This window comes from Macrobrachium rosenbergii, chromosome 6 (genome assembly GCF_040412425.1).
Source record: "Macrobrachium rosenbergii isolate ZJJX-2024 chromosome 6, ASM4041242v1, whole genome shotgun sequence".
NCBI classification, from domain to species: Eukaryota; Metazoa; Arthropoda; class Malacostraca; order Decapoda; family Palaemonidae; genus Macrobrachium; species Macrobrachium rosenbergii.
Window position 1 is genome coordinate 24325060 of NC_089746.1, and position 24088 is coordinate 24349147.

At 36.4% G+C, this 24088-nt stretch overlaps 3 protein-coding genes across 4 annotated transcripts in view; 2 read left to right on the plus strand and 1 right to left on the minus strand.

Annotated features, from left to right (window-relative positions):
* The first annotated feature begins 1874 nt into the window (after positions 1-1874).
* Positions 1875-13718, plus strand: LOC136839343 (growth hormone-inducible transmembrane protein-like). 2 transcript variants are annotated; one of them, XM_067105236.1, is made up of 7 exons: positions 1875-2189; positions 5249-5448; positions 5676-5787; positions 6648-6798; positions 9481-9667; positions 11599-11819; positions 12125-13718. In XM_067105236.1, exons 2-7 carry the CDS (start codon positions 5259-5261, stop codon positions 12275-12277), a joined length of 1014 nt encoding a protein of 337 aa, XP_066961337.1. In that variant the 5' UTR covers positions 1875-2189; positions 5249-5258; the 3' UTR covers positions 12278-13718. The 2 variants fall into 2 exon arrangements, with proteins under 2 accessions (XP_066961337.1, XP_066961338.1); XM_067105237.1 differs by having other exon boundaries at positions 2183-2348.
* A 3568-nt stretch (positions 13719-17286) lies between these two features.
* LOC136839346 (uncharacterized) overlaps positions 17287-24088 on the plus strand; it is a 54860-nt gene continuing 48058 nt past the window's right edge. The window contains exon 1 of the mRNA XM_067105239.1: positions 17287-17520. The gene's annotated coding sequence lies outside the window, so the exon portion shown is untranslated. The remainder of the gene's footprint in view (positions 17521-24088) is intronic.
* Positions 19393-24088, minus strand: part of LOC136839345 (uncharacterized) — a 9742-nt gene continuing 5046 nt past the window's right edge. Inside the window, exon 2 of the mRNA XM_067105238.1 lies at positions 19393-20554. Within this exon, the coding sequence (XP_066961339.1) occupies positions 19814-20554 (741 nt within the window). The 3' untranslated portion in view covers positions 19393-19813. The remainder of the gene's footprint in view (positions 20555-24088) is intronic.

Genomic DNA, 24088 nt, shown 5'->3' on the forward strand with positions numbered 1-24088 from the left:
GAATATCATTCAACGCATGTCAATCTTTCTTGTCTATGAAAGGTATAGCACTGAATGGATTGAATTGGTTGTTATGCATTCGACAGAAACAATGAGCCTTAGTTGATTTCATATATTTATTTATCATTTCTTAATGAGAAAGGAAGAAGCAGGATGGAATTCTCGTGGAAACGAGTCAGTTCTTGCCTTTTTTGAAAAGAATGTCGTCTTAGAGTATAAATAAATTTTAACTTTTCTCTTGACCGTGTCGGTTACTTTTTGTAAAGAATATTACTGACGCTTCCTAAAAATGTCGCTTTCTTTTGGTAGAAGAAGTCTTAATAAGCAGTGTCGTCTCATGATAATTCAGTTTTCAGTTGATGATACTTTTGATACTATCGCCTCTACAGCCTTAGGTCACTATTTCAAATACCCATTTGTAATAACGTGCAAAATTTATGACATGAAAGTTGTCAAATTCTGAAAATATGGAAAATTAATGGAAGTGTATCTAACTTTCAGGTATTTTTATGATGGTCTAACTCAGGTTTTTTCTTTTAATAAGAGATCTGTTAACTTTCGGCTCTATATTCAGTACTTAAAAGCTTAGTAAAATACTGTAAAAAAATTCAGTAGTATTCACTTATTTAGTTTTCTTATTTAAGCTTTATTTCTTATACTGCTATCTTCATAACAAATGAACCTTATAATAATCTCCGTGAAACTACATTATTATTATTATTATTATTATTATTATTATTATTATTATTATTATTATTATTATTATTATTATTATTAAAGTAGTTTAACCAGACCACTGAGCTGACTTTCAGCTCTCATACAATATACAATATATATATATATATATATATATATATATATATATATATATATATATATATATATATATATATATATATATATATATATGTGTGTGTGTGTGTGTGTGTGTGTGTGTGTGTGTGTGTGTGTGTGTGTGTGTGTGAGAGAGAGAGAGAGAGAGAGAGAGAGAGAGAGAGAGAGAGAGAGAGAGAGAGAGGGTATGCTACTGTAAGAAAATACGATATTCCATATGAATAAACACCGTGTAATCTTTATTGCAATGTTCTTAATTTTTCGTGGATTTAGGAAAAGATATTTCCAGCCATTTCCCCCCAAATATCGCGGAGCATCAACTTTAACTTGTAGCATATATTACTACAGTCTCAGTGTCCAGTGGACATAATATTGTTTTTAATGTATAAATTTATGTGCTGCTGTTGGCAATCAGGTGTCATTAGTAAAGCTGAAAGTCTTTACGTAATCATTTTTACACACTTTGCCAGAGTGATCGGCACAACACTGTATTTACAGTTATATCAAATTAGTTTGGCAAGAAACTGGTGCGGGGTCAGTGCACAGAGGAATACCAATATTCAGTTAGACAAATAACAAATGCATTCAAAATACGTTATCAGTTAATAACTAGATACACATTGTAAGTGATGTTCTATTAAAAGAGAAAATGTAGACTGAATGCTTACTGTGATGAATTTCATTACCAATAATTTCTTTTAACTGTTGTTTCCGACTTGTTTACTGTGATGAATTTCATTACCAATAATTCCTTTTAACCTGTTTAAAGCTGTTATGAAGAATATCCGTAAGCTGTGTACTAAATCATATACAACAAATGATCTGATATGTTTTTCTTATTTTTCTTACGTGTCATTCTTAAGACTAAAGTCTGTTTGCAATTAACCACCACTTTTATTTAACAGTGAATTGTCTAGCTACATCTCTCTCTCTCTCTCTCTCTCTCTCTCTCTCTCTCTCTCTCTCTCTCGAGAGAGAGAGAGAGAGAGAGAGAGAGAGAGAGAGAGAGAGAATTTCACTTAATGAGTAACTCCAGCCTTATTTATGAAACTCTCATTCCAGCTAAAAGTCATCTAAATCATTCAGATTAACACGGATGAAATCTCTGCTATTATTCGGTCATATATAAATTCAAATTGTATATTACCTTTCGTAACAACGCGCAGAACATAAATGGGACTTTGAACTCGACAGTATACTGTAACTCTATTGCGTCAGACAGCACAAGAAACAACATAAAACGGAAAGAAGAAGAATTTCGGCGATCCCGTCGTCTACCTCGAAAGGTTACTTCGTTGCGCATAAGAACCTTCGAGTCGTTATCGGTTAAGTAAGCATTCCGTGACCTAACTTAGGTAAGGGTTCTTTTAATTACAGTAAATTTAGAAATATATTTTGCGATTCATTTTAGGAAAGTAAAATTCTACGTTGTCACATCAATTTTGACAGTAACCAGTTCGGTCTAGACTAGCTTAGGCTAGTCCATAAGGTACAGAGCAGGTAGCGAGACTGTGGTAAATATATACTGTTATCCTTCATTCAATAACCCGTTCATATTGGGTTTTCTGACATAAATTTTGAATAGCTGCGACGATTTGGTACAAATTTTCTTTAGAAATGTTTGATTAGGTAACCGCCTGGACTTCAAGCTCCTCTTAGCTTAGCCGAGGCCTAGGCCTACAGCATATCAAACTGTAATGGGAGGCCTCCAATAGGAATTTGGGAAACTGGGGTTATTTTTCGGAAGACTCCAGCCACCTCCCACATTATACTCCAGCCACCTCCCACATTATAATTTATATAATTTTCTTGGGTAAAACACATCAAAACAAGATCACCTGTCCCCGGGGTATACCCCACCCATAACCCCGCTTTTCCATCGGGTCCCCTACCTTGTTGGATGAACGTTAGGGGTTAATTACAGGTTAATTACATTCGTCCGACAAAAATTGAAGGTAAATCCATAATTAGCAACACAAAAACTATAGAAAAAGTCAAGTTAGCAGGCCGTTGCCGCCGCAGAGCTACTAATTAGTTCTACCAAATATTTAATCAAATTACAACTTCTAAGGTAAGACAATACTATCCCCCTGCCCCCTTCCATAACTAATACCTCAAAACTATAACCAGTAAACACCCCTAGGTTACATTAGGTTGGTATTTTTAGGTTTTTTAGTTCGCTATCATTTCCCTTCCATTTGTGCATGAAAAACCCAAAATGGTTTTTCATGCAAAAATGGCCAGCTGGAGCCTTCCGAAAAATTATCGAAACTGGATGTTTGGTTGTGGGAATTAATGGAAACCAGTGAAACCCAGGGATATGCAGTAACATGACTTAGGGGGTCGGGTTTTACCGTACTTAGGCTCAGCCTGACCTTAAATGTAAGGTCTCTAACTGAAGCTCACAACCACTTCACTAGACATGGCTGCTGCAGTGAGTTAACAAAATGTTAGCAATGCAAATGTCGAAATCTTTAAAACTTTACTTTAGTTGCACTATCTGGTTTCCGCCAATCGTTGACCGGGACAGGTTCTTCATACATAAATAAACATAACCTTTCCTATAATGCTAGATCCTGACCTAACCAGATCTTACCTACCTAACCTAACTTAATGCAATGTGGCCTGACCTGGCCGGGGGGGGGGGGCACGACCCCCCCAAAAAGGCTGTAACCTGCCCCAGTTGGCAACTGGTTGGAATCAGGTCATGCAACTAAAGTAAAGTGTTACCTCGAAATCGTCAAAATGGCATAGGCCAAACTGTGAACCATATTTCACATACATCAGATTGAATGCAGATGTCATGCACTGTTAAACTATGCCTGCTCCTTCATGATAATGGATAGGCCTAGGCTGCATTGTTTCTTATTTATGAGATGAGGTCAAAGAAAAAGTATACCTGTTCACAGGTGTACTTAGGCTAAAGAGTAACTAGGTAAAACTGAAGACTAATACCACACCCCTCTTGATTTGGTAACTTACAGTGTAAGCGCAAGTGGATGCCGTGTTTAGCACCAGCTCTTTGGGGGTGAATGTAAGAACATAAGCAAAAGACAGTAAATACCACAAACAAGAGCATAAGCAAAAGGTGGTCAGTATTCCGGTCGGCAACTGGCAGGAACCAGGCTGTGATAGTAGCCTGAACTTTACTGGAAAACCTGTTGAGATATATGCAAAGGCCATTGATAGGCTAATGATAACAACATAGTGGTCAGGCCTTGCCTGGGTGCAAAGGGCCTGCAATATATTGACCAGGTGTAAGTATTTTGCATTGACTAGGGCAGTTCTAGGTAGTTTTGAACTTATTAGTTCAGAATTTGTCCAACAGTATTATAAGGTGCTAGCTTAGTTTACTAAATGTGTACACTTTTTATGGTCATTGTAAATCTACTGAAATATGGTTTTTGTGGTAGATATAGTTTTTTTTTTATGTAACTGAGACGAATTTGAAGTGTGTGGTTTATCCAATACAACCCCCTTAGCCTATCTAGCAGTAATGGATAACATACCTCTTTTTCACTCATTTTCAGTCATTATTCCTCCAAGCAACCTTGGGTACCATTTGAGGATATCCATTACTACTAGATTAGGCTAAGGGGGTTGTGTTGGATAAACCACACACTTCAAATTCGTCTCAGTTGTATAAAAAAAAAATATGCCTGCCACAAAAACCATATTTCAGTAGTTTTAGAATGAACATAAAAAGTGTACACATTTACTAAACTAAGCTAGCACCTTATAGTACTGTTCGACAAATCTGAACTAATAAGTTCACAATTACCTAGAACTGCCTTAGTCAGTGCAAAATACTTACAACTGGCCAATATATTGCAGCTTTTGCACCTCATGTAAGGCACTTTCGTAACCTGATCTAAATGGTTTGGCCTCACTCTTCTGTTCTCCTTTCTTGGTTAGATGTTGGACTTTGTAATGGGTTATTAACAAGCCTGTACAATGAAAATGAATATGAAGTTAATCAGAATTACATAAAAAAAGGTTAGGGAAACAATATTCTATCATAATTAGAATGAACATCATTGTTACAAACTATATTAGCCTATATAACTGACTTTATGACAGTGGACAGGCTGTTATATCTTGTCTTTGTGGACAAAGGAATACTGTAGTAGCAACAATTCACAGTCTTGACAAAAACAGTATGGCACCATTCATGATGCATGAGTGAGTAAACAAAACAATTGTAGGATATGTGCAACTATGCAGGGACATAAATTATTAAACCAAAAAAGGTAATTATCATAGTTGAGAAGAAGAGCAATTACCCACTGAGTTCTCACAATGTCACTAAATTAAGAATACAATGTTTGAAATAAAAACTGATCACTTGTCTGGTGTTGGTAATTTCTGGAGAAGAAGGTTATCCATATATTTATTTTTGTTTTGTATCTTTCAGATTAAGCAGAATGTTGGCTGCAAGGTTGTCAGTACTTGGGGCATCATGCTCCAGGGGATTTTTGCAAGTCTCAAGGGCTAATACCCAAGTACTTCGAGGATACAGAGAGGCCGGTCGAGGTTTCACACGCAGATCCAAGATCCGTGAAGTAGAATTCCAGGCTGCTGAAGCTACGAAGGCCGCAAAGGGTAAAATAGGACGTAAGTGTGACTTAATGAAGGCGTTTTGAATTTCAGAGAAAGTGTTGCAACATTTTTGGTACTGTGGATTTGGTTACGATTTTTTCTGTAGTATTATAACATTACGTTACTGTACACCTGTCACTGTTATGAATACCAATTATATTGAAGTTCTTAATATGTGGAGTTTGTGTTTTGCAAGATATTTTTTGTCTTTGCAAGTATCCTACAAAAGTTTTTATTTTCAGCCATGGAGGTGGGCCAGATTGCAGTAGCTGGAGGAGCAGTTGTAGGGTTAGGTGCACTTTGTTATTATGGTCTTGGACTATCGAATGAGCCAGGGGCCATTGATCGTGTTGTGTGAGTAATTTCAATTTGACTTTGTACAATATGTTTAGCTTTTAAGGGCTTCTTGTATGGTGACATGGAATATAAATTGAACTTTTTTTTTTTTATTGAAAGTATAAGGACTTTTATGGCTTCCCCATTTTTTCCTTAGGCCATTTACTATTAATAATGTTTCAGTACATGGTCTTATCTTTGCATAGGTATAGTCTTTTTCATGCCACAGCATCTCTAGGTGCATTGTTCTCCTTCAGCATCATGGAAGTGAATCAGTATTTAGAAATCACATTTTTCATTTGTATCATCTGGTTTTTAATTTGCATTATTTTAGGAATTTACCTCTTTGAATTGTATTTTTTAAATGTTTCTTTCTATTAATGAAATGATTCTATTTTTTCTTGTTAACATTGGTTTTACATACTAATTACAGAGTAGGTACTATTTGTATCTCTTTGTAACTAAGATTATTCAGTTTTAATGGGTTAGTTGTAGTTGGATACCTCTTCTTGTGTTAGTTCATGTACATCATTTAATTTGCAAGTGTTGTACTTGCCCCAATTACACGTTAGTCTGCCTTATTGGTTTGCAGTTATTCAGTGTTATTACATTTACTCTAACTATTGTTTTTCTCTGTTTAAGATTTAATCCAGTTATTATGACATTTGCCTTTAAGCATATCTTATTTCATAGCTGTTAAGTAGACTCTTTTTTTTTTTATTTATCATCATCAGAAAGCATTTTAGGACCTTAGAAAACATCTTAAATGTTATGAAAAGGGTAATATGCTGCAATATTATTTTAGTGTGTCTTATTCAAGTTCTGTATTACTCAGTAGATTCTTATTTGTGACTAATTGAAACTTGATGTCATTGTAGCGTGTGGCCACAGCATGTCCGTGATCGCATCAGAGACACATACATGTACTTCGGGGCCTCTTGTGCAGTGGCAGCTACATCAGCAGTGGCTGTATTCCGATCACCTATTGGGCACAGATTCTTTGCCTTATGTTCAAGACATCCAATTATGGTCAGTAGAATATGGCATTATTGTGCCTGTATTTTTTATATTTTACGCTGGGTTGGGAGGAATATTTTATTTTTCCATCCTGAAAATTGATATATTTTATAGATAGAAGGTATTGCTTTATATAGGCTTGAAAATTAGGGTACTTTAGTTTTGAGAGCATATGTTTTGGTGTAACTGCCATCAGCAAGGTATTATTGGTTGCAAGGGTCTAAGTTGCTAAAATCGTTTTCTAAAGTTCTCAAGATTGGCTGTGCAGTTCATGGCAAGTTTGAGATGAGTTCTTATAATGCTTTAAGTAGTCTTTTCTCTCACTTTTAAAGTACAGTATTCCCACAGTGTTTATATGCTCCCTGTATTGTATGATCAGTGGAGTGCGCTGGAACAGGTCAGATGCAGGTGAGAGAGCACCATTCCATTGGTTTTTTTATTGTGTCTATACAATTCAAACTATATATGGAAGCAAGTCCCTTCCTCTATCTTACAAGGGGAAAGAGGAAATGGCAACAAACATGGTTGGTGGTTAATTTAAGTTTTTTATATTCCTACAAGACAATGTAACAGGAGTTCATATTGTCCCTCAACTCAGATGTCTGGCTGCTGAGTAACCTTTTACTTAACAGATCAGAGGCATATGACTCCTTCCTAAGTCCTACTTTGGCCAGGAAGTGAGCCCAGGTGCACTGAACCCCTAGTCTGTTCTGATGCTTTCTCCATCCTCCCTCCAAGAGTAAGTCTCCCTTACGTTAAGACCAAAGGTTTGTTCTGTATATGAACAAATGACAAACTTTAAATTGATTTGTATTTTTCACAACTAATAAACCTGCGGTGTTAACGTATATGGCCCACCTCTAGCCACCCCTCATTTAGTTACCTGCTAAAGGAAACTGATGCGTTGTAGCTGGGATGGGCTAAGGCAGGTCAGCTATGCCCACCTTTCTGCAATCTTAGCTAGCTCCCGTTGCCACCAAAATGCTTGTACTTTTTTTAACCAGACTCCTGCAGGTGCTAGAGAATTTTTCCCTGTCGTTGAGACTGCAGGTTTGTTAGTTATGAAAAATAAAAATTTATTTAAAATTTGTCATATCTGGAGTCCTGCAGTTTCCAAGAATAGCTGTTATTTGCACTGTCTTTTATGATAAATACTATGATCGTAATATAGCTCAAATTTGTTTTGAACATTAATTTAATTATTCCATACAATTAGCCAGTGTTATATAAAGTTTGGATAAATTACTTAAATTTAGGTGATTTACCTGTTCTATTGGCATATTATACACTTATCTAAACATCATTAGTATTAAGTTTCATTATTGCACCAAGAGATTAAAAAATATATATATTTTTGTTTAGGACTTGTAAATACTACACATTATTTGGTAGACTGCTGTACTCTTCATTATTGTAGTTGCAGGTATTATTATTCAGAATTCTGTGAAGATTGAAGCATTGTTAAATTCTGAAAACCATTATATTTGTAATCATTATTTATCGTCTGGAAGGAGCATTAGATTCCATCAAATAGAGAATGAGGACAAATCATGTGATGTAGGGAAAAAAAATTTGACGATAAAAAGCTGGAACTGTTGTCTAGTTCTAGAGTAGTAGTTCCTGTTAGTGGTTATTTAGTATCTATAAACCCTACTGTCTTTTGTTGATGGCAGACTGTGAATAGTGATTCTGATAATCTGTTAAAACAGATCAAACCCACTGTTTGATTATGGCTTTCTTTAAACCACAAAAATCACCTTATTGAAGTAAGTTTATCACCTTGAATTGGTAATTGTTTGACTCATGGATGTTATATGAATATTTTTCATGACCTAATCCCTGTGTGATAAATTGCAGGTCAGCAGTAACAGTTAAACATATTTGAATGTATATATAAGTTTTAGCAAACAGCAGCTCTTCCTTGGGCAAGTCGGCAGACTTGTGGCCTTGCACTCGTTAGGCCCGAGTTCGACTCTCCGGCCAGCTAATGAAGAGTTAGAGGAATTTATTTCTGGTGATAGAAATTCATTTCTCGCTATAATGTGGTTCGGATTCCACAATAAGCTGTAGGTCCCGTTGCTAAGTAACCAATTGGTTCTTGGCCACGTTAAATAAGTCTAATCCTTCGGGCCAGACCTGGGAGAGCTGTTAATCAGCTCAGTGGTCTGGTAAAACTAAGGTATACTTACTTTTTTTAGCAAACAGCAGAAGTCAAATTTTTGGAAAAAGTCACTTCAAAGAAATTTCTTAAAATCTTAATCAGAATTATGAGGCTATCAAAGAAATCTAAATTTAATTGTAATGTAAAAACCCCTTGTGCCAGCACTGCAAAAATTGAGTATTGCAGTCTTGTAATTTACTTTAAGAGATGTAAGAAAAGGTTTGAGATGTGTTCTGCTTCAAACCTGCTTCTGTGACTGTAATTTTTTAAAATATTGAAACTTTCATTTAGGAATATTTTTAGATGAATCCTCATGAATCATAAAATGTCTTTCACAGAAGAAATTAATACCCTGACTAGGAAGGCATATGCCTGCTAAACAGTAAGAAGTCACATGTAGACTTGAGTAGAAGATGTCACATTTTGTGTATTGTTCAGTCATCAGTAACTAATTTTTGTTGGTTGGGATTACCTTTAAAGTTATATTTTTATCCATTTTACACCAAAAAATTAAGCCAATAATTATCTTGCAGTCAACTGTTGGTCTTCTGGCTGGTCTCGTAGCAACAGGTTCAGCAATGAGCTCTATTCCCTATTCTCCTGGAATAGGGGCCAAACAAATGTTGTGGCTGTTGAACTGTGGAATGATTGGACTTGTTGTAGCCCCAATTGGTGCACTAGGAGGAGCTATTGCCATTAGAGCTGCTTGGTACACTGCTGGTAAGTGTTATGTTTTTGTCATCTATTTGTCCTCTTTATAGTATAACACTGCTATATTCTTTTGACTGATAAACTTATAATTTTTTATGACATTATTTCCCATGAGTATAAAGTCTTTGCTCTAAACTACTCCAGATTTTAAGAATAGGTGTTTTCTCTGTGTGTGTCAAGGAAATAGCTGGTATGGTATTGGTGGTATAGAGACAGTAGCAGAAATGAAAATACAGTAATTGTTGGGAGAGTCAGAGGAAGAAAGGAAAATTTTTTAGTTCCCACTTGATTTTAGTATTAAAAACAATCTTAAGTGTTGGATACATTGTCATGGTAATGAACATGTGTTGGTTGTCAATTAATCCATCTTGGTAATAATATATTGAGGCCTTTTTACCACCTACATCAAGGTGTCTTTAATATGTAGAGTGGAACCACTCTTTTTGGAGTATCTTTACATGTAATCTTTTTGTAGTAGTTCTGAACTTGTGAGAACCAAGACTAATGACAAGTGCAAGTGGCGTGTTGCATGGCCACACTGAAGCTGCCAAAGACACACGACACATTAGACTAGGTATTCATGATCAAATTAACCTGTCAGTTCTCTGTGACTGTTCGACAGATGAGTGTCCACATGAAAAGAGTAGAACTGTTAGTCGGACCATCGACTTAGGTCATTGTCTTCAGTTCTCACTTTGCCTTCGTCTTGGTGACTTTGTATGGCACTGATGGAAACTCCACTGGCTGATGAGGCGGTGGAACTATTTAGACTTGCTGCTGTGACTGGCAGTTCACTTAGTAATAGGAAAGAAACAAAAAGGTGTAAAAGAGTTTGGTCTAAATCTTGCTTATTAAGGAGAGATGCCTGTTCTCATACAATATTATTGAATGAGCAAGTTAGAACTTTGGGGTTTGTTCAGTTATTTAAGAAATGGACCATGAAGCCTACTTTCACCAATAGCACCTTTCATAAAAAGGCAGGACACTTGACTAGGCTTATACAAATTTTATCTGTATCACATGGAAACTTTTTTTTGTATTTTTTATTTTATATGATTTGGACTCGGAACAGCCTAAAAATAGCGCTGCAGGGTCTACAAATGAATTGAATTAGGCCTATACATAATGTTATTCATATTCTGGTCAGAGCAGTTGAGATCCTTCCCAGGCGAAATCCAGTGGCAAACTGTCACAAAATTGTTGCTTACTTGTCCACACTTGCAGTCATGTGTCAGTTGGTTGGAAGAACTTGGGTAATTCCATTAGTTCATCCCTTCTGGTGAGTGGACTGCCTCTGCCCATAAACTGTCATCTACATGGAAGCTTTAATGCCAAATTCAATTAACTTACAGAAGAACTGACAGGTAAACCTGATCATGAATACCCTGCCTTAGTTGAAGCTGATCATCAGTGCAGACATATCATCAAATTTAAGAAAACTGTAATCTGTATGAGTCTCCAATGTGTGATGACAGATTTTTGCTTGTGAACTTATAGAAGGATCTTTTGATTTATTGCTTGGCAAAATTGAAATGGGGCTGAATAAACTGTTACAAACTTCAGAGGACCCATTTCTCCTGAAGGGAGATGCTCGGAACTCCATGGTTTTTGAAACGTGCTGTCGTGTGCAACATGCAGTGAGGTTTAGTGAGGCGTCAAATTACCCCGCTCCCCCAGTGTGGCCACCCACATATGAATTGTTAAGTTTCATTCAAGTTGTCCTGGTTGCCTCTTGCAATGTGGCAATACCTTTAGAGAGAGGAAGGTTTACAAGGTGAAGTGCTATAATTGGTAGCATAAAGTACTGAACAGGTTATCATGTATTAAATGATACACCAGAACTTTTCTCCTCTCTCTCTCTCTATTATGCAAATTGAAACTTTATTGTAAAACTGAGACTAATTAAAGAATGTTTTCACCAAGGTCTTCTCATCTTGCAGGTGTCATTGGTGGCCTAAGTACCGTAGCTGTATGTGCCCCAAGTGATAAGTTCTTGAACTGGGCTGGGCCACTGGGCATTGGTCTTGGTGGCGTACTAGTTGCCTCATTAGGCTCTGCCTTCTTACCCCCAACATCAGCCTTGGGTCTGTCCTTGTACTCTATTTCTCTCTATGGAGGGCTGCTACTTTTCTCAGCCTTCTTATTGTATGACACTCAAAAGGTAAGTTTGTCAGATGAATTTTGCACTATTTTGTAATTATCTCTTGACTAATATTCATTGTTTTTTTTTTTATTTGTTTAATTCAGAAAGTTTTTAAAATTCATAAAAGTGGTACTAGGTATTTTACAGATATAATAATGCTGTAAGTTAATGCTGTACATGATTATATGTACTTTTGACTGAGGTAATTGACATTAGGTCTGACAAGAGAACAGTGTTTCAGTGACTGAAAATAGTTGAAGAAGAATAGAAAAGCATGCTATGTTATGTGGCGCATAATTTAATATAGTTCAATTTTTTTGCAGGTTGTGCGCAAAGCTGAGACCCATCCCAACATGTGGGGTGTGGCTCCATATGATCCTATAAATGCATCCCATCATATTGTCATGGATGCTGTCAACATTTTTATCCGAATTGCACAGATTCTTGCAATGGGAGGTGGTGGAAGGCGAAAGTAAATCCTATTACAGTACACTGATTTGTCAAGTACATCATTTATACAAGTGTATATATAGACAACACATTACATAATGAATTTGCTTCTGGATTACATTCTCAATGGCATTCACTGCTTCTCATCAATGTAACCTGTTAGTGACAGTGTGCATTCTATTTTTAGCTGCAGTAAATACAAAGCTGATCATAGACTTCATGGTCAGTCAGCTGACTTGCCAGTCCATTTCATAAAGTGATTTAAGAATCTTGACCTTTTATTAAAATGTTTCCTGTTATCTATTAGATTGAAAAAGGATGTTTTGCTATTTGGTAATCCACATTTGAAAAAATATCAAGGGAAAAATTTTCTTTTGATATTTTAAGTAGCATCAAGTAATCTTTACAGGTTTTAAGATGTGTTGTGGAAGTTTCTATCTGTATTGTGATATTAGTATTTTAAGTGATTGCAAGGATTATCTTCAAAACACCATCATTGTGAACTTGATTTTAGGAGGAAAGAGATGGTGATGGAAAAATAATCTTCCCAAACATAGGTACAGAAATTTTCTAGATGTTATTGCAGTGGAGTCCACACTTATGATTTGTTAATTTATTGGGAATTCTATTCACAAGTGCATCATCTGATGTTTATTGAAATATATTTTTCTTAGGCATTGTAAGTTAACATATATGTAACACTACTCTTATGTGTTATTATTGTGGAGAGAATATCAACAGCAAGATTGAAACATTATTTGTTGTAAAGTTCTTTAGTTCCTAGAAAAAATATTTTCATTAGAAAAAGGATAATGTGATCAGGTAGAATTTTTTTTTTTTGTAATTAAAATGGCAATAACAATGCATAAGTGGTTCTTTTATTTTTAATGCCTATAAACTTTTTCAACCACTTTGTTAACAAAGGGTCTTGATAGTTTACTGGAAGCACTTGCATCATTTAAGTTGTTGAAAGGCAATCCAATTTCATGTGTTTCCCATATACAGTAATCTTTATTATCCTTTGGCATAGACTAAGCAATTGGTTGTTCATTTAAATCAGTTTTGTGGAACAATTTTATTTGCAAATTAGAAATTCCTCTGAAAGGGAAATGAGTGTATTGTATAGAACTTATGTACAGCATTCTAATCCAGCTTGTAATAAGAGATGCAAGGCTTGTAAATATGAAATGTCTAAACTTACTATGTATGAATTTTACCACCTCACTGGTTAAGATAGAATTTGTTCCCACACAAATACAAACCTTTGGTCTTTGCAAAGAGATGTAGCATGCAAACATGAGCTAAATCCCTATGTAAAGACCTTCAGGTTCATATGTTGGGAAAAATACAAGTTACTTTAAAAATTTATCTATATTTCACTATACCCTATTTCCCATGTTGCATGTGATTGGCTTGTTCAGTGCATTATAGTGCTGTATATTTTTCACTTAGTAAAGGATTTTGTGATTTAATAGTTTAATTGTCATGCTATTACTTCATAAATTCAGTGATGCACCTTACCTTGCATACTGTAAACCAAGTGTAAAGGCTGTAGCAGCATTCCATAGTCTTCAGTTTTTTTCCATGATTTACCATGTGTTTGGGGTTATTGCCTGCAATGTGACTTGCATACTTCTCTGTAAGTATTGCACTTTAAAATGCTTTTCCAAGTTCTTTTTCCATTTGACTTCAGTTGCATTGTTGCCACCTTTTATTTTTCTTTCATTCCATTGATTTCTGTATCTTCCCCGTTGGTCTATTTCTTCCTTTTACACCAGAGGAGACTTGGGCCCCAGTGCCTCGACCATACAAATGTTCCTCCATCAAATCGAGGACAAGAATTGAAATCTGAGTGCAGGCATCTTTTGTGTGATGTAAAAAATGTTGATGTCAATCTCTGCCTTGATTCCCAAGTCCAGTCTCAATGGACTGATGGTCTTTTGAACATTGTGGGTGGTCTGTATGTTTAGTAAATAACCTGTGTGACAGCCTTCATTTGAAGTACTATAATTATATTCCTAATAAATGAATAGTGTCTGATAGGTGTCTTGCTCATTCACACATATGCTGACCAAAGCTGTAAATTAGAAAGATGGATTAGGTCGAATGTGATTGGTCCCTTAAAGACATCACGGCACCATGATGCATCAATACTTGTCCTGCTTCCCTTATCCATGGCAGAGCTAGGGTGCACCTTTGTGACTGCAAGCTTTAATTCACAAAAATAGTTTTCTGTTTAGCAATGGACTGTATATTATACACACTTTTGTTGATTAAAACTTGAAAAATCTCGGAGACAAGGACAATGAAAAATTAAAAGTAAGCCTGACAACAAGACTGGTAAGCTAGCAAGAAGTCATATGTAATATGCTCAGTCAGTTCATAAAGTTCAATCTTTATTTTATTTTTTACATTATACAGTACGGCTGTTATTACCGCTTAATATACAGTAGTGGGAAAAGACTGATAGATTTATTTTATCCAGCTGCTTGACAGTTTTAAAGAGGATCGGTAACCTATGAATGTGGTGGAGCTCATGGCCTAGAATTACTTTATTCAAATGCTGTTGCATGAAATTTTGCATTCCAAAATTAAATCTTCAATGATATTAACCCCACTGATACAGATAACGTTCATCAAGTCAAATTCTGCGAAATGGGCACTTGTTAAACTCTTAAACACTTATGGAAATCCATGAACTGCAGCTTGTTACTGAAAAGGCAGGCCTATGTTAGACTAATTTATGAGCTACTTTAGATCTTTTCAGCAATGTAAATTATAAACAACTGGATTTGTCGATGCTGTTTGATTCATATAGGTTCAACAATAAAACGAAAGGATAAGTTCTGCCATACAGTTAACTGGGGCAATATTGACAACTATCAACTATTCATAATAAGACTATAATCCTCTGCCTTTCTGCCTTGACCATTTTTGAAAACATTACTTCTGTTTACGTTTGGAGAAATTGCTGTTGCTCATTAAGTCCACTGGAAGGTCCCATTCATTGTCAGTTACAGATTACAGCTTTTTTGTTTATTTCCTGAATATATGTCGGTTTAAATAAATGATAAAAGGAACAGAGGATCAGATAACTTGGTCTTATTATATGTTGATGATTTTACAAAGCCGCTGTATTTTACCTTTGAAATATATGCGAAAACTAACAATATTTTACTGATTACCTGAAATATAAAGGGGTTTTATGAACAGTGCTTTATTGATAAGGTCAGTGCAGAGGGGTATGGTCACAGGAAAAGCAAGACTGCAACGTGAATGAGCAGAACAGTCTGTGCAAGATGGATGTCAGCACTTCGAAACAGTCACTGGTGAGGGAAAGAGAAGGACCTGTGCTATAACTGGATGACTAACAGAGGGGAAAAGTGCTCAGACAGCTGCAGTGTCTATCTTTATCATCATCTTGATTTATTTTTGGAACCTCTCCTATCAGCTTTGTCGGTTCATCAGGCAGGTACCTCATCTTGCTGAGTTACATTTGATGAATCTCGAATAATTAGCTTTTCTACATCAAAAGATGATAACGAAACTAACGACAGTGGATGGGTAAAATAACAAGAATATTAAACATATGTTGACGAAGGTCGGATGATGAAAAAAGTAGTTTACTGTTAAGATGGTTGGCTTGAAAATGAATCGAGGACCCAGCAGTAAAGGTTGTTTTTGAGGATATTGATCAGACGGTTGTCAAGGTCAGACAATTAAGCATTCCTTGGATTCAAAGATTTTAGATTGGTTTTCCTCACACTAAGCAAAAAAGTCAGAAAAGTAATTTTGTTATAAAACAGTAAGGACAATTTATAGGCTATTGCCTACCAGGATCATTTTCTGCTTGTTTAATATCAACGAAAAGTCTCACAGTTTTCATGAGAAACTCATGTTGTGGATACTTGTATTTTGGCCCCCTGGTTATTATAATGAAATACCCCATGACAAGTGGGAAACTGTTGTTTGACGCTTCCGCATTGTTCAGAGTCGCAAAATACGCGGATTCTTGATTGATGATCAGCCCTTAGCAGACTTAGAAATACTCGAGTTTCCTTGACTGTGAACCGCCTGTTCATTTAATACCATATTCCAAGGCCTTTATGTTTTCCTCCATCGAGAAATGAGATCAATATGATAGCAGAATTTTGTTCAGGGTTCTTGAAGGTGAGGATTTGAAAAATGGCTTTTTAAATAAAGCGAGGTGGAATTTCTATTTTTTAATTGTCTTCAAAAGGGTGATCTGTTACTGCTCACAGAGTAAACTTTTTCAGCACAATGGAGACATAGGCTATTGAAGATTATTTTAATGTCCCTCCATAGGTAATTAGCCGAGTTGGTTTCAGTCTATTACTTCTCGTAAGTTCGCTGTACTCACTCTCCCGGATGTTCATCGTCTTTACCGTGCTCCAATTTCCACCTTTCATTCAAAAGCAAATCCCTTGAGTGCTTAATAATATTGATAATAATCTATCCAACTTGCAGTATGGTTGAGGTTACTGTACGAATAAACAAAAAGCAGATTATATCTGAGTGTAAAAGCGATTACATGAGACAGAAAAATGTAAACTGCCCTGTCTTCTTTATGAAATAGTTATAGAATATTTATAAGGGTGCGTTCTCATTGTACACATTTACCATCAGAACCTCTATTTACTTTTCATTCTCCATAACTGTACTCAACCAATTTGCATCTTTTGATCATGCAATTGGTTGTTAATTATCACAGTACTTTTAACGGGTGATAAAATCTGTTTATACACAAAAATGCAAAGCGACTGTAATCTACCTATATCTGCTAACTGAAGGCCCGTCCCCGCTATGAGTTACCATACACGTGCGTGCTCACGCGCATGGTGACGAGAAATGCCCCAGATCAACGTTTTTCGTTGAAACGATTTAACGAGCTCATTTTTATAGTTCAAAGGCATTTGGTGACGTGCGAGTCTCGCGCCGCGCTCTGTGGTAAGTTGGAACCATTGGGTCTGGATCCTGGCGCTAACTGGCGGGAAGGACTGGTACTACTCAGTCTCGACTCGACCGCTGTAATGTAAAGACTGTCGATTAGTCATTCCTACATCTTTTCTTTTGCAACGGCGGAAGAGATAGTATGGAGTAAGCAAGCCACCATTTCATAGGCAGAATTGTTGGAGAGCCATCCTTGTTTATGGCGAGTTAAAACCCAAGGTATAAGAATAAGCAGCTGAGCAGAAACAATTAGGAACTGCACACTGAAGTCAGTTCAGGAAGTAAATAAGAACATCAGGTAAGTTGGGGACGGGCCAAACTTTGATGTGTAGCCTATACATCAAAACGCTTGTATATTGATATATTGAAATTTGTTTGTGACGGAGACATTATTCAAATGTCAACCTCCAATTTGCATAATACAGTGCCTTAGCAAGTAATATTTATATATGAATGTCATTAGAAATAAAATACTATTGCGAAATTAGTGTTTAGTCCTCTGATATTCAGAGTTGCAATGCGGCATTACCTTGAAGGGAAATTTATCCGTTTTTATATTTATTTTTTTATTAACTTGTTTTTCGCGATCATTTTGATTTCCTTTCAGACTTTTTTATTTACTTTAAATATTAACACCATATTTTGTGGAAAGCTTGCACTTCAAGCAAATGGCACCTGTAGGCTTGTTCTATATGAATGTGAAATAATTTTTTTATCATTATTGGATAATAATAATAAAAAAATTAATAATTGCATTTTCTTAAAAACAAATAACCTGTGCCTCATTAATTTGCAGATGTTAAGAAGAGACTTAACATGATATATAGGCCTAATAAAAAAAAACATGCTATATAGGCCTAAGAAAAAAAGGGAAATTCATAATTTACGTCGTTTAGGATAAATTTTCATCTGTGTTTGATACCACACATTCGTTGCCTGCCAAGAAACCTTCCCTTCTTCATTAAAATATCTTTTGCAATAAAGAATAAAATGCTGCTTTTGCTAGACTAGTGTAATCCTGTAAGTCACTTTTACTCCCCCAAAACTAGTTCTCTAAAAATTTGCACAAAACTTCTGTTTTCAAGTCTTTAAAGCCATTTTTGGGCATCATATTTTTTTTCATTTTCTTTTTACAATGGTATATAGCCACTACAGTCCACAAAATGTTTCTCGTTACCTTCTTTCCATAGCGTGATCAATTGTCCTGTGCTACTGGTGAATAGTGAGCCGGGCAAGGTGCTTTTCCTTTTAAAGAGGCCTCCGTAGGGGTTAAGTGCCCTTAATACACCTCATGGATGCACTGTAAGCATTACTTTAGGCTCTTTGCAGCCTCCCTTCGATCCCTAGCTGCAACCCCTTTCATTCCTTTTACTGTACCTCCGTTCATATCCTCCAACATCTTACTTTCTCCCATTTCCTAACAATTCGCTGTGCAATTGCGAGGTTTTACTCTTGTTACATCTTTCAAACCTTTTTACTGTTGATTTCCGTTACAGCGCTGAATGACCTCATAGGTCCCAGCGCTTGGCCTTTGACCTAAATTCCATATATTCTATTCCCATTAAAGAGGCGGTTGAAACCTCTTACCTGAGTTACTTAAGTATTAATGAGTTCGATTCATGTTAAGATAACATTACGAATCAAAGTCAAAGTCCTTTTTCTCCGCTTTTCTTCCAACAAAGAATTTTTTTTTTTTTTTGCTTGCTGATTGGCCATTATTCATTTGTTTTTGCCTTAAGTATGATTTTATTTTATTTTTCAGATATTGATATTCTCTTTTATAGAAACTTGCTTATCGGATTAATGGCATTTTGCCTTTTATTTTTGTGAAAAATGTGCGTGCATTTTGAAAAAAATTATATTCCTACTTTCATTTTAGTTTGTAATTTTAAGTTAACTTTCATTACAAGTATTTCTCACAAACTTTGAATTTTAGCTGTTTTTTCTTTTATTTTATTCAATCAGTAACAAGTTAGATGGAGAATGCTTCAGTCATCTTAGTTTCCTTAAAATGCTTACGTTATAAAAGACTAGACCCTGAACATCCAAGGAAAACCGAACCCTTTCCTTGGTTCTTGTTTATAATTTTGATAACATTCTCCACCCCCCTCCCCTCCACCCTCATTTTTACGCATGCTGGTAACACGAACAGGATAAAAATACACTTCGGTATAAATAAAGATTTACTTAAGTATATTTACACAAGTGATATCAAAATGGGCGACATAAAGTCACTTAAAAATGGACCGATGTTGTTGGTCCAGGGGTGAGATCAAGGGTGGGCAGTCCTCGATCTCACATGGGAAAGAAGAAGGGGATTAAATCCCCTCTCACTCAACCCGAGGCATCGAAGGAGAAAGATGGTAATTTGTCGATGCCTCCTCCCAACAGGTTACTGCCTGCAGAACCTGCGCGGGAATGGTCGAGCTTGAGGGGACACGGGCGGCGGGCGTACAGCAGATGCTCGGGGCTGGGGGCGTGGCCTTGGCTTCCAGATGAACAGAAGCAACGGCGATGAGGGAGAACGGACGGCGAGGGTCACGCAGATTGGTTATTTCTATGCCTGTCAATTTGCTACTGCTAATAGTTTCCTAGTATCCATATCCGTACATCATCGTGGACGAACACTTGGTGACGGTGTGGTATTCCGGAACTGTCGCGTAGACGGTCATCGTCACGTATTCGTTGACGTTCTGCGTGACGGTGTTATAGACGTACTCCTGCTTGTATTCTGTTTCGTACTGGGTGACGTAATAAGGATTCTTGACAGTCATGGTGATGTACTGCTGCTGAACCTTGGTCTGCGTCACATAGTATCCCTTGGTCTCGTAGCCAGTCTTGGTGACGACGTTCGTAATAGGATAACTCTGGGTCTCGGTTTTTGTGATGTAAATGGCATCGGTTTCGGTGAAATACTGCTTGGCAGTGTTGTATCCATATGCAGATTCCGTCATGTACTGGGGAACGGTCACCATCTTTGTATCATACAGAATCTTTGTCTCTGTGTAGATGTTTGGCTCGGCGTAGGCTGTCATTGTGGAGTACTGGATGATGGTCTTTGGTGCCACGATGGTTTCGGTGATGTAGGCATACTGGGTGGTGAGGACAGGCTGCGTCACTGTAGCATAGTGAGGCTCGGTCTTCTGCACGTCTTTCGTCATGGTCTTGGTGAGGTATTTTGGGTAGCACACTTCTTCCTTGGGTGGACCGTAGGAAGACGACAGTGGTGCTACTTGGATGTAACCTGGTGAAGGCGGAGCGGCATAATCCGGAGCGCCGGCGGCTGAACACGCCAAAGCCACAACCACGCCCAACACAGCTGTCCGAAGCATCTGTGGAAGAAGAGGAAGAGTTAGCATGAACGCTTAATAAACAATGTGCTCTAAATGTAAAGAGTAATTAACCACCATAAACTTATGTCAAAGAAGAGACAAATTTAATGCAAACGTTGTGAGGAAGCAGTGTGCCTTTAATGTAAACCAAGTAGTAACTGGTAATATTTAGTAATCACAAATATCTATGGAAGAAGAAACGCTTTAACAAAGCACAGTTTGATTAATGACTGATGGACCAGATATTTTCTTTCTTGTTTTTCATTTATTGCGATTCACGGGAGCAGAACGTAATTCCTGAAACAACAGGATACAAAGTAATTAAACAAAATTGAAACGAGCTGTCTAATGATTGATAAAATCTGTCAGAATTTACTTGCGTCTCGTTCGATAAAAAAAGTTTCTGATTAAAAACAAGGAAAATAAATCGTAATGGTACTCATTTACTTATGAAGTACAGTACCGTCTTCATCCATAAAGTAATAAGTATATGAGAGAGAGAGAGAGAGAGAGAGAGAGAGAGAGATCGTAAGTGAAACTCATTCCTCCAACGACTACATCCGGGGAGAAAGCTTAACCGCACACATAATGGACCAGCCGCTGCCAGCGATAGGTTTTTCTCTTCTCTTTTCTATCTCATCAGTAGAGACCCTTCTCTGTTAGCCTCTGTAGGCTCAGAACTCCTTATTGTGAAGATTAATTGGAGGATTTTCACCTTAAAACCACGCTTGCTACCCGTGTCGGTAATCGTTCAGTATAATGATTTTGCTGGTAATGCTAGGCCGATGGAAGCATTCTCGAAGGTATAATTTTGATCGTCGTACGCCTGGTCAGTTATACATATATAAATTTTACACACACACACACACACACACACACACACACACACACACACACACACACACACACATATATATATATATATATATATATATATATATATATATATATATAAGTAATTTATTCAGTGCTTTGGTATAAGTTAGGCATGATGAGAGTTCTAAATACATCACATTAATGTAGTGCTGTGTTTAGATAATCGAATCCATACATACATACATACATACATATACAACACATTCTGTGTGTAAGTTTAGAGTACGAGAACCAGAGACATTCAGTAATGTCAGTGACAGTGGGAACATTAGCCAATAACCGATCGCCACAGCTTTTTATAACCCTTCACTTTCTAATTCGTAAGATCACATCAAAAACTAGCCCCATTTCTACTCCCACCTCCCACCCCTCCCCCTCTCTCTCTCTCTCTCTCTCTCTCTCTCTCTCTCTCTCTCTCTCTCTCTCTCTTTTAAATTCTCCAATCGTTCTCTCTTGTTTGTCTTATATCATCCCCGTTTACTCACTTGAATATGTAACTCGTACTCCGCCCGTCATTTTTATCTATCTATCTGACTATCTACCTATTGTTTTTACATTTAATTTCTTCATTTTCTCAATCTCTTTTCTTCCTCTAATATTCCAAAACGTTCTCTCTCTCTCTCTCTCTCTCTCTCTCTCTCTCTCTCTCTCTCTCTCTCTCTCTCTCTCTCTCTCATAGATCAGTCTGTTATTCAAACCACCTGCCAAACCATAAATCTCAAGATATTCATCTCCCTTCAAATTCCCGCCTTTTATCATGATCTCAGCTCCGTTCGTCATAACGCAGGAAAAGAATGCCATGCACCGTGACGCATTGAGTAAGTTATATTGCCTTACGCCATATATGACCGCAACAATGCGTCGCCTCGTTATCATCGTCTGCAGCAACATTAGATTACGCCATCGTAACTGCAACAATACTGTTTTCATCTTCAGTGAGTGGACGTATCTCATTTTATTACGCAAAGCTGTTATTTGAAAGTTTGAATCATTACGGCCGAAACAATAAGCGATGCACTGATCGTCTTTTGTTTTGTTTATTTATTTGCTTTTATTTTGAATAAAATATATATATAAAAAAAATATAGGTTACGCAAACACAACGTATAAAATAAAGGCAATAGTCACGCATAAAGCGTCTAGGTGTCTGATTTAGATGGAGCCGGTCTTATGCCAGCAACGTCTCTTGCACAGAGGCGACTCTTAAGTGTAGTTAAGCTAGATTAGAAAAAATAACTTTTTATGTAATTCATAACTCGACCTGGTTATTACATGCTCAAGGTTTGGGAGTATTGATAACCTTTAATATTTCAAATTGCTAAGACAAAAGTAACAAGTCCGGATTGTGTCAAACGAGCATTAAACGGCAATGAAAATACAATTCGTTCTAATTTTTCCCCTGTGAACATCACTCGTTTTCTCATTTCAGTTTTTAAAACTTTAATTAAGAATTACGAGATTCGGTTCCATTCTCTCGGTAGGGAACCCTTACTATATATTTATCTGTGGGAAGTTGTACTCCTGACGTTACTGTTAATAACCAAGACAATTTAACATTTATTGTTAATACAAATTTAAAGAACAAATTTATTATGCATTATTATTACAATGTAAAGCTTGTCAATCAATCTATCTATCTATCCATCCATCTGTCCATGTCTACATGCCCTTTCACTTTACAGCCATTTTCTCCCAGTTGAATTCATTTTCCGCTCTTTCGTTTTTTGTCTGCCTCTCTCTCCCTTTCACCCAATCCCACCCCTTTTTTTGTGAGAAGAGAAATGGAGGAGGGGGGCAGATAGAACGATGGAGGCTGGGGAAAGGGGGAGGGGTCTGAAGGCGGCGTCCTTCAGTAACCTCTCTGATGTTTCACTCTGTCGCTCCTTTCCATTGGCTTTCACTTTCACTTCCTTTCTCTTCAGCCACCTGTTTTCATCCGCCAAGGCCTTTCACTCCGCAATTATCAATAACTCTCTCTCTTTCATTGCTGTAATCTGAGGATCTGTAGCTTTGGATTTACAAGAAATTTTGTTTTTATAAAAACATCTTTATTTTTACCGTTTCTCTTTAGAACATTCAGAAAAATTTCACTTCTCTCCTCTTGTTTATTCATTCAGTGTCTTTCTGAGTGTGGTGTTTTGGTAAGGTTTCTTGAAATACTTAATCGTGTATGTATATATATATAATTTATATATATATATATATATATATATATATATATATATTTATATATATATATATATATATATATATATATATAATATATATTAATATTATATTTATATATATATATATATATATATATATTATATATATATATATATATATATTTATGGTATATATATATATATATTATATATATATATATATATATATATATATATATATATATATATATATATATATATATATATATATATATATACTGATATTTACTGATTTTGGTTACATTAGTTTTATTGGCTTTTACAGAAACGTTCTGTAAACTAGAAAACAGTAGAGCACACGATGTTAGACTAACGCTCGACGAGATGCAACTTTTACATAGATATTTATCCGTTCTTAATTCCTGTACTTAATTTTACGATGTAATCAACGTGAAACGGAACAAATCTTCGTTCGTTTGACGTTCACTTAATATGCAAAAAAAAAGCGAAC